This window comes from Otolemur garnettii, unplaced genomic scaffold (assembly GCF_000181295.1).
Source record: "Otolemur garnettii isolate 467f Iridium unplaced genomic scaffold, OtoGar3 scaffold00020, whole genome shotgun sequence".
Lineage (NCBI taxonomy): Eukaryota > Metazoa > Chordata > Mammalia > Primates > Galagidae > Otolemur > Otolemur garnettii.
In genome coordinates this window covers 454,459-466,186 of record NW_003852415.1, presented here as the reverse complement: position 1 = coordinate 466,186, position 11,728 = coordinate 454,459, and the positions used below count along the sequence as shown (strand labels likewise).

Here is an 11,728-nt window from a genome sequence, read left to right as displayed (position 1 = left end):
CCGTGGCATCACAGCTCACAGCAACCTCCAACTCCTGGGCTCAAGCGAGTCTCCTGCCTCAGCCTCCCAAGTAGCTGGGACCATAGGCGCCCGCCACAACACCTGGCTATTTTTTGGTTGCAGCCATCATTGTTGTTTTGGCAGGCCTGGGCTGGATTCGAACCCGCCACCTTAGGGGTATGTGGCTGGTGCCTTAGCCACTTGAGCCACAGGTGCCAAGCCAAGATACAAACTATTGAAGCTAAATCTCAAAAGATCTATAATAAGGAAAAATATTGAATTAGTCAAGTTTTACATTTTCCTTTAAAATGCTCAAGCCTAGATGGCTTCATTGGTAAATACCCTAATCTTTCGAAGAAGAATTATTACCAATTCTTCATAAACTCTTTCAAAAACAGAAGTAGTAGAAACACTTCTCAACTCATTCTATGAAGCCAGTATTACTCTGATATTCAAACTAGACAAAGCTATCACAAGAAAACTATAGACTAGTATCTCTGAATAAGACAGATGGTAAAAATCCAAAAAAAATGGTAGTAAGCCAAATCCAGCAACATATAAAAGGGATTATACACTATGACCAAGTCGGACTTAACCCAGGAATGCAAAATTGGTTTAACATCTGAAAATCAATTACTATACCTGCTGTAGCTTGCATGTGTCCCCTCAAGGTTTATATATTAGAAACTTAATCTCCAGTGCAACTGTACTGGGAATCAGGGCCTAATAAGAGATGATTAGTTCTTGAGGGCTCTGTCCTCATAAATGGATTAATGCCATTCTTACAGGAGTTGAATTCCTGATAAAAGAATAAGTTCAAAGCTGGGTGCAGTGACTCATGCCTGTGATCTCAGTGTTTTGGGAGGCTAAGACAAAAAGCTCATTTGAGGCCAGGAGTTCAAAACTAGCTTGGGCTATTTAACAAGATCCCCATCTCTATAGAAAAATGTAAAATTAGGTGACTTGGTGGTACATACCTGTAGTCACAGTTACTCAGGAGGCTGAGACAGGATTATCCCAGGAGTTTTAGGTTAGGGTGAGCTATGGTTGCACCATGGCATTCCAGCCCGAGCAACAGCGTGAGACCCTGCCTCTACATACACACACAGAATGACTTCAGAATGAATTTACCCCCTCTCCCCTCTACTTAACACTCACCTGCCTGTCCTCCTTTCACCATGGGATGACATAGCAAGAAGACCCTCACTAGATGCCAGCACTATGCTCTTGGACTTCCCAGATCCAGAACCATGAGCTAAGTAAATCTCTATTCGTTATAAATTATCCAGACTGGGTATGTAGTAGTGTGTTATATGAGCATAAAACAAACCAAGACAATAATAAATTATATCAACAGATTTAAAAGCAAAATCCACCTGATCATCTCAATAGATACAGAAAAAACATTGCACAAAATCCAACAGAAGGCAGTGAGGGAGAGTTTTTTGTTTTGTTTTGTTTTTTTGAGACAGAGTCTCAAGCTGTTGCCTTAGGTAGACTGCTGTGTTGTCATAGCTCACAGCAACCTCTAGCTCAGGCTCAAGCAATCCTCTTGTCTCAGTTTTTTCTATTTTTAGTGGAGACAGGGTCTTGCTTTTGCTCAGGTTGGCCTCAAACTCCTGAGTTCAAGCAATACATCCGCCATGGCCTCCCGGAGTGCTAGGATTACAGACATGAGCCACCACGCCTGGCCAAGAGTTAGTGTTTAATGGCTACAAACTTCCTGTTTAGGATGATGAACAAATTCTGAAAATGCAAAGAGGTAATGACTGCATGTGACTGTTCTGTGTATATGTGTGGGGGGTTTTTGTTTTGTTTCGTTTTTTCTGAGACAGAGCCTCAAGTTGTCACCCTGGGTAGCATGAGCTGGCATCACAGCTCACAGCAACCTCCAATTCCTGGGCTGAAGTGATTCTCCTGCCTCTGCCTCTCAAGTAGCTGGGACAACAGGTGCCTGCCACAAGGCCTAGCTATTTTTTGGTTGCAGCCATCATTGTTGTTTTTGGTGGGCTGGGCTGGATTCAAAGCTGGCAGCTCAGGTACATGTGGCTGGTGCCTTAGCTGCTTGAGCCATAGGCACCGAGCCTCTGTGTGTGTTCTTAATGTTCTTAGAAACACTGAGAGAGAGTATGTTTTGTTTTGTTTTTTTGAGACAGAGTCTTACTGTGTCATCCTTGGTAGAGTGCAGTGGTGTCACAGCTCACAACAACCTCAAACTCTTGGGCTTAAGCGATTCTCCTGCCTCCCCCTCCTCCCAAGTATTTGGGACTATAGGCAGCTGTCACAATGCCCAGCTATTTTGCAACCAATGATGGTTGTAGCCATCATTGTTGTTTGGTGGGCTAGGCTGGATTCAAACCTGCCAGCTCAGGTGTATGTGGCTGGCGCCTTAGCCACTTGAGCCACAGGTGCTGAGTCAAGAGTATGTTCTTGGCTCGGCGCCTATAGCTCAACCGGCTAAGGCGCCAGCCACATACACCTAAGGTGGTGGGTTCGAATCCCCAGCCCGGACCCGCCAAACAACAATGACGGCTGCAACCAAAAAATAGCCGGGCGTTGTGGCGGGCGCCTGTGGTCCCAGCTACTTGGGAGGCGGAGGCAGGAGACTCGCTTGAGCCCAGGAGTTGGAGGTTGCTGTGAGCTGTAATGCCACGGCACTCTGCCCAGGGGGACAGCTTGAGGCTCTGTCTCAAAAAAAAAAAAAAAAAAAAAAAAAAGAGTATGTTCTTAATGCCACCGAACTGTACACTTTAAAACAGTTAAATAACAAATTAGATTGTATGTTATATATATTTACAACAATAAAAAAAATTCACACCCTTTTATGATAAAAACACTCAACAAACTAGGGATAGGAGGAAACCTCCTCAACTTGATAAAGGACATCTACAAAAATGCCACAATTATCATACTTAATAGTGAAAATCTAACTGCTTTCCCACCTATAGTCAGGAAGAAGATGAGGATGTTCACTCTCACCATCTATTCAGCATTGTACTGGAGGTTCTAGTCAGGGTAATTAGGCAATAAAATGAAATACAAGCCTTCTATATGGAAAAGAAGAAGTAAAGCTAAATTTACAGATGATATGACCATAATATAGAAAATCTAAGAAGTCCACCAAAAATAATACTATTAGAGCTAAAATATAATTCAGCAAGGTTGCAGAATATAAGACCAATATACAAAACTCAATTGTATTTCTATACACTAGCAACGAATACTCTTTTTTTTTGAGAGAGAGTCTCACTTTGTTGCCCTCAGTAGAGTGCTGTCAAGTCATAGCTCAGAACAACTTCAAACTCTTAAGCTTAAGCAATTCTCTTGCCTCAGCCTTGCAAGTAGCTGGGACTACAGGTGCCTGCCACAACACCTGGCTATTTTTAGAGACAAGGTCTTGCTCTGGCTCAGGCTGATCTCAAACTTGTGAGCTCAGGCAATCCACCCATCTCAGCCTCCCAGAATTGAATACTCTGAAAAACAATTCTTTTTAAAAAAATTCCATTTACCAAAAAAAAAAAAAAAAAATTCCATTTACAACAGCATCAGAAAGAATAAAATATTTAGGAATAAATTTAACAAAAGAGCAAAAACTGGCCAGTTGTGGCTCACGCCTGTAAGCCTAGCACTCTGGGAAGCTGAGGCCAGAGGATCACCTGAGCTCAGGAATTCGAGACCAGCCCAAGCAACAGTGAGACCCTGTCTCTACTAAAAATAGAAAACAACTAGGCAGGTGTTATGGTGAGCACCTGTCGTCCCAGCTACTCAGAGGTCAAAGCAAAAGGACTGCTTAAGTGTTTGAGATTGCTGTGAGCTATGACACGATAGTGCTCTACTCAGAATGACAGAGTGAGACTCTCTCTCTCAAAAAAAAAAATCTCCTTTAATCTAGAGGTAGCATAAGTGAGTCTATTCTTTTCACAGAAAGATAAACTAGAATAAAGTTCTCATATATAGCCTCCCTTGTAAACTGAATTTGAGAGAATTTCCAGGGCGGCACCTGTGGCTCAAAAGGGTAGGACGCCAGCCCCATATACTGGAGGTGGGTTCTTACCCAGCCCTGGCCAAAAAAAAAGACCACTGTTGGGCAGTGCCTGTGGCTCAAAGGAGTAGGGTGCCGGCCCCATATACTGGAGGTGATGGGTTCAAACCCAGCCCCAGCCAAAAATTGCTAAAAAGAAAAAAAAAAAAGGAGAGAATTTCCAATCCAATTTTACCATCATCAAGCTTCGCTTACTACTGGGAAGTGATCTAGACATTTGGAAGAACCTAACTAACTATATGTGCCACTATTATAAATACATTCCTTCTACAACACTCCTTAATAACACTACCGAATAAAAATAAAGGAATCTGGCTGGGCGCGGTGGCTCACACCTATAATCCTAGCACTCTGACAGATTGAGGCAGGTCAACTGCCTGAGCTCAGGAGTTACAGATCAGCCTGAGCAAGAGTGAGACCCTGTCTCTAAAAATAGCCAGGCATTATGGTGGGTGCCTATAATCCCAACTACTTGGGAGGCTGAGGTAAGAGGATCACTTGAGCTCAAGAATTTGAGGAGGGCAACAAAATGAGACTCTGTCTCATAAAAAAAAATGAAAAAAAAAATAAAGGCAATCTGTATCAAGATATATAATTGCTCAAATATTTATTAATCGTAAGGATTATACATTAAATTCAGATGCATGCAATAACATAAAAAAAGTTTTTTTTCAACAAGTCACAAGATCCTGATTCTTACCATGTAAGGATCCACAGAAAGATAAAGAGTTCTAACTCGTACTTGTCCTTCATTGATATTATCTGATAAAGTGACTTCTTCCATTCGGAAATTCTCTGCCACTGGATTACCATTTTTTCCTAAAATAGGAGGAAGAAATATAAAGTCCAAAAGGCACTTTCTTGTAAAATTATTATTGTTTAAAAGGTCACAATAGGATTCACAGCACCTCCTTTTAAAACAGTTATGACTAAATCTATATTGTTTTATAATTTCTCTGCAAACCATAGAAATGACTCAGCATAAATGTCATCAAATACTTTTGATGGCTCTTGATTCTTTTTAATAAGTTCTTTTGGAATACTACTGTCAACTTCAAATTTTCCTTTTTAAAATGATTACAGGTAAATCACCTCATCTGTTTTAAAATTATAGAAGGAATTCAAACAGTGGAAAAATCACACCTAGCTCTTTGTTAATTACGAAAATTAAAATTTACTTGTAGCAGAAATACCACACAAATACCTAAAAAGTTAGGTAAATTTTCCTTCTTCATTTTAAGAATCAAAAGAAACTTAATGAACATATTATTTTAAAAAAAGGAAAATCTGTCCAATTAGGAAATTAAAAAAAATCTGAGGTATAAGAAAAATCTGTAAGCAGGAAAAGTAACCACTGAAAGTATACAGGCAGTCCTTAGGTTACAAACAAAAAAGGCTCTGCAGATTTGTTCTTAAGTTGCCATTTGTATTTAAGTTGGAACAGGTACATTTACCTATAACCTGCAATAGCCTCTGTTCATGTGAGTCATACATCAGTCAGATATTTGTAACTTGGGGACTGCCACATGTACTCATCTTCAGTTATGTTTAATATAACCAAACTTAACTATTCAAACAATCATTCAAGACTTAATTCAATTGCTAAAGATTGTAAAGTTCTTAATGTAACTGTTCACTTTACTAAAACTGAGCTCAGAAAAGTTAAGTGATTGTCCGGCAAAACCAAGACCCAAAAGTTTCTACGATGCAGGTTATGTGTGAAGAATGACATAAGTCAGTATGTTTCACACAAAAAAGAAAAGCAAATTTTAAGAAACAAGAATACATAAAAAGCCACACATATTTGTAATATACTATCTCAAATGTTATGATTCCAAAAACCTTATCTCATCAGCAAATGGCCTTGATAAGTTATCATTTGAAAAACTGAGTGTTACATTGTTTAAAGAATTTTTTCTCTTTCCTAGTGTTAATATATTACTACTTTAATTTACCACACTGACATTAATCCATTTGCATTATAATTTTCAAAGACATAACTGTTCATTCATCACAGAAAATACATACCAGGTCGGGAATTCAATACCACTCTTTGTACAATCATCACTCTGTGCAGTGGTCTCACAAGATTTCTGTATAAAATAATAATATTTCTATAAATAGAAATATTTTTAAATCACAGGAAAAATTTGACGTACTCAACAATTTAAAAATAAAAAAAGAGGACCGGGCACAGTGACTCACGACTGTAATCTCAGCACTCTGGGAGGCCAAGGCGGGTGGATTGCCTGAGCTCACAGGTCCAAGACCAGCCTGAGCCAGAGTGAGACTCCACCTCTAAAAATAGCCAGGGGTTGTGGCAGATGCCTCCCAGCTACTGGGGAGGCTGAGACAAGAGAATTGCTTGGGCCCAAGAGTCTGAGGTTGTTGTGAGCTATGACGCCATAGCACTCTACTGAGGGGGACAAAGTAAGACTCTTGTCTCTAAATAAATAAATAAAAATAAAATAAAAAAGAATCCCATTTGTTTCTGAATGGAGGAAATATAACATTTAGGATCAAAAAAAGATCTTGTTAGAGTTGCCTCCTAAAGCAAACATACGAAGAAAGACTAAATCTATTCTGAATTCATAGCCAAGAGGAACAAATTTATTGGAGACTGAGTGAGGTAAAATGTTTTGGCCTCAGATAATTCAAGCATATTCATCTTCACACCATCATGATTAAGCCTCCTCCTGCTATGGCTTGATTAAATGAAACCAACCTGGTGGCAAAATAAAAACATCAACTGTTTACTCTGGGAGGCCGAGGCAGGTGAATGGCTTGAGCTCAGGAGTCGAGACCAACTTGAGCAAGAGCAAGGTCCCATCTCTAAAAAATAGCCAGGTGTGGCTCGGTGCCTGTGGCTCAAGTGGCTAAGGCGCCAGCCACATATACCTAAGGTGGTGGGTTTGAATCCAGTCTGGGCCTGCCAAAAAACAATGATGGCTGCAACCAAAAAATAGCCGGGCATTGTGGTGGGCGCCTGTGGTCCCAGGTACTTGGGAGGCAGAGGCAGGAGACTCGCTTGAGCCCAGGAGTTGGAGGTTGCTGTGAGCTGTGATGCTACGGCACTCTACCCTGGGGGATAGCTTGAGGCTCTGTCTCAAAAAAAAAAAAAATAGCCGGGTGTTATGGCAGGTGCCTATAGTCCCAGCTACTCAGGAGGCTGAGGCAAAAGGATCACTTGAACCCAAGAGTTTGAGATTGCTGTGAGCTATGACCCCACGGTACTCTACCAAGGGTAACAAAGTGAGACTGTCTTAAAAAAAAAAGCAAAAAACCCCAACTGTTTTAACTGAGATACATCCAAATTTTCAAAGGTTCTTTTATTCACTTACAAAAATAGAAATGACACATGTAATCCTAGCACTCAGGGAGGCCAAGGCAGGAGGATAGCTTGAGTTTAGGAGTTGGAGACCAGCCTGAACAGTGAGATCCTGTCTCTACTACAAGCAGAAAATATTAGATGGACGTTGTGGTGGATGTCTCTAGTCTCATCTACTCAGGAGGCTGAGGCAGGAGAATTGCTTAAACCCAGGGGTTTGAGATTGCTGTGAGCTAGGGTGATACCACGGCACTCACTCAGAGTGAGACTCTGTCTCAAAGAAAAAAGAAAGAAAGAAATTCCTTAAGTTTTACTGACTACAAAAGCAATAAATTAAAGGTATTTTTAAATCCTCATCTTTAGGAAATTCTATAACATAAGGATTGGTTTATTCTGGGTTTACAATTGAGCCACTAAAAGAACCAAAGTGAAGTTCCCGTCAAAAATGAGAAAATAAATCTGTTGTGAGTGTGCTTTATACAATCAGGCATCACCTGATGAGGATACATTCTGAGAATGTGTCAGGCGATTTCTTTGTATATGTATCATAAAAGGTACTTACACAAACCTATGAGGGTATTTATATGGGAGAGCCTATTGTCCCTATATGGGATGTTACTGTGTTGAATCCTATAGGCAATTGGAACACAATGGTAAGTATTTGTGCATCTAAATATAAACAAAAAACTTATCTAAACATAAAAAGGTATATAGTAGGGCTACAGTAGGGTGTGGTGGCTCACGCCTGTAATCCTAGCACTCTGGGAGGCCAAGATGGGTGGATCACTTGAGCTCAGGAGTTCTTGAGACCAGCCTAAGCAAGAGTGAGACCCCATCTCTAACAATAGCAGGGCATTACGGTGGGTGCCTATAGTCTCAGCTACTCAGGAGGATGAGGCAAGAAGATCAATTGAGCCCAGGAGTTTGAGGTTGCTGGGAGCTGTGATGCCACAGCAGTCTACCAAGGTCAAAAGTGAGACTCGGGTATCTCAAAAAAAAGTTATAGTAAAAATATGGTATAAAAGATAAAAAATGGTACATCTGAATAGGGCACTTACCATGAATAGAGCTTATAGGACAAGCGGTTACTCTGGATGAGTCAGTAAGCAGTGAGTAAACATGACATTACTATATAGTACTGCAGACTTTATAAACACTACCCACGCAGGCTACACTAAACGTATTTTAAAAATTAAGTGGTTGTATTATAATGGCTATCACATCACTAGGCAAGAAGAGATTTCTTTTTTTTTTTTTTTTTTTGAGACAGAGCCTCAAGCTGTCCCCCTGGGTAGAGTGCCGTGGCATTACAGCTCACAGCAACCTCCAACTCCTGGGCTCAAGCGAGTCTCCTGCCTCAGCCTCCCAAGTAGCTGGGACCACAGGCGCCCGCCACAACACCCGGCTATTTTTTGGTTGCAGCCGTCATTGTTGTTTGGCGGGTCCGGGCTGGGGATTCGAACCCGCCACCTTAGGTGTACGTGGCTGGCGCCTTAGCCGGTTGAGCTACAGGCGCCGAGCCGAGATTTCAGTTCTATTATAATCTTATGGGACCACTGACATTATACTTGGGCCATCATTGACTGAACTATCATCATAGGGCACATGACTGTCTTTATAATCTTACTAGTTATAACAAAACGGCAAGTTTCCCTCAATATCCATTTTCTTCTTCTGGACATGATGGTGCCCAGCTAAAAGACTACATTTTCTAGCTTCCCTTTAAAGCAAATTCCAGACATTCTCTATCACCAAAAAATCCTTCAATTAGGCATTTCTGATGTTTTAAACATAAACATTATGATATTATTATGCCTAACAGAATAGTACGTGTAATTCCTTAACATCATTTAGTGCCTAGCATGTATTCAAATTTCCTAATAGCCTAAAAGATGTCTTTTTATAGCTGGTTTCATTAGAATCAGGATTCAAGGTTCACATACTACATTTTGAGTCTCCCTCCCTTTTTATTTCCTGCCATTGATTTATTTCTTCATTCCTTTGTCTGTAGAACGTCCTCTGATTGCTTCCTCAAGGTTTACCTCTTCCTCAACAAGATTTACCTTGTTCTTCTATCTCCCTCCCTTACCAGTGATTTATGATTAGATCTGAGGTTGCATTAGATTCAGGTTTGATTTTTCAGGCAGGAAACTTTAAAGCTGGTGCTACATGCATCCTATTTCATCACACCAAGAAGTCATGGTATCTTGTAGGACCACACACATTTTAATAAGGAAATTTTCTATTAAATTATTAATGTGTGGTAAATTATATGAAGATTAAAATGCAAAGTTTTTCCAAATTCCAAACTGTCCTTAAGTGGTTATTAATAGCAGCATGATGGATAAATTTTTAATCAAAGGAATCTTTCCAAATGAAATTTCCTATCTGCCTTCCTTTCTAATTACTTTCTTTCTTTTTTTTTCAGAAACAGTCTCACACTGTTTCCCAGGCTAGAGTGCTATAGTGCAATCACAGTTAACTGTAATTTTGAACTCTTGGCCTCTAACAACCCTCCCACCTCAGCCTCCCAAAGGACTGGGATTACAGGTATAAACCACTGTACTCAGACTTCTAATTTCAATGGTATAATTTATTTCTTTAAAAATACTGATTATTGGCTCGGTGCCTGTGGCTCAAGTGGCTAAGGCGCCAGCCACATACACCTAAGGTGGTGGGTTCGAATCTAGCCCGGGCCTGCCAAACAACAATGATGGCTGCAACCAAAAAATAGCCAGGCGTTGTGGCGGGCATCTGTGGTCCCAGCTACTTGGGAGGCAGAGGCAGAGGACTCTCTTGAGCCCAAGAGTTGGAGGTTGCTATGAGCTGTGATGCCACAGTACTCTACCCAGGGGAATAGCTTGAGGCTCTGTCTCAAAAAAAAAAAAAGAATGCTGATTATCAGCACAAAAAGTACACTATTTTTTGAGACAGTCTCACTTTGTCACCCTCAGTTGAGTGCCACATTATCTTAGCTCACAGCAACCTCAAACTCTTGGGTTGAAGTGATTCTCTTATCTCAGACTCCCACATAGCTGGGATTAGAGGTGCCAGCCACAACACTTGGCTATTTTTAGAGATGGGGGTCTCACTCTGGCTCAGGCAATCCACGGCCTGGCCTCCCAGAGTGCTAGAATTATAGGCGTGAGCCACAGAAAGTACACTATTAAAGTACTATCCATTTATTCAGTGAGAAAGATTTTAAGAGTCACACATCACAATTGACTAACATAGGATAATTTCACAATATACCTTAATAATGTAAACTTTATAAACACAACACTCCAAGGCTACACTACTTTTTTCTTTTCTTTTTTGAGACAGAGTCTCACTTTGTTGCCCTGGGTAGAGTGCATTGGCATGATAGTTTATAGCAACCTCAAATTCTTGGGCTCAAGAGCTACTCTTCCCTTAGCCTCCAGAGTAGCTGGGACTACAGGCTCCAGCCATCATGCTCACCTAATTTTTCTATTGTTGGTAGAGACAGGCTCTTGGTCATGCTCAGGCTGGTCTTAAACTCCTAAGCTCAAATAATCCTCCTGCCTTGGGCTCCCAGAGTCCTAGAATTACAGGCATGAGCCACCACACCCCTGCCTACACTAAATTTATTTTATTTATTTATTTATTTTAAGACAGAGCCTGAAGCTGTCACCCTGGGTAGAATGCCATAGCATCACAGCTCACAGCAACCTCCAACTCCTGGGCTCAAGCGAGTCTCCTGCCTCTGCCTCCCAAGTAGCTGGGACTACAAGGCACCTGCCACAATGCCTGGCTATTTTTTGGTTGCAGCCGTCATTGTTCTTTGGCAGCCCAGGCTGGATTTGAACCCGCCAGCTCAGGGGTACATGGCTGGTGCCTTAGCCACTTGAGCCACAGGCACCAACCCCACTAAATTTATTTTTAAAAAAGTAATTAAGCTATGAGATTATGATGTCATCACTAGCCAAAAGGAATGTTTCAGTTACATTATCTTATAGATATTTCATATTCAGTCCATCAAATACTGCTTATCAGTATGAAAAGCACACTATTAAAGTACAAACAATGCATTAAAAATATAAAGACCTGATTTAATAAGAGATAACCAAGTTCAAGATCCTGGAAGGCAGGAGGAGTGTGTTAAATTCATCCGGGGTGTGGGAAAAAAATGCAGCAAATCATGCAGAGGGTACCAAAAATTGTATATATATTTTAAGAAAGGAAAAAACTGTATTAAAAATTATAATACTCAGCTCAGCACTTGTGGCTCAAGTGGCTAAGGCGCCAGCCACATACACCTAAGGTGGTGGGTTCAAATCCAGCCCGGACCTGCCAAACAATGACGGCTGCAACCAAAAAATAGCCGGGCGTTGTGGCGG

At 40.9% G+C, this 11,728-nt stretch overlaps 1 protein-coding gene across 5 annotated transcripts in view; it reads right to left on the bottom strand.

Moving 5' to 3' along the window:
* Positions 1-11,728, bottom strand: part of PTGR2 (prostaglandin reductase 2) — a 39,839-nt gene that overhangs the window by 25,644 nt on the left and 2,467 nt on the right. For all 5 annotated transcript variants that reach the window (XM_023511507.1, XM_023511506.1, XM_003786901.3 and 2 more), the window contains exons 2-3: positions 6,071-6,135; positions 4,743-4,861 (exon numbers count right to left, since the gene is read on the bottom strand). In XM_023511507.1, the coding sequence (XP_023367275.1) occupies positions 4,743-4,861; positions 6,071-6,107 (156 nt within the window). In that variant the 5' untranslated portion in view covers positions 6,108-6,135. The remainder of the gene's footprint in view (positions 1-4,742; positions 4,862-6,070; positions 6,136-11,728) is intronic.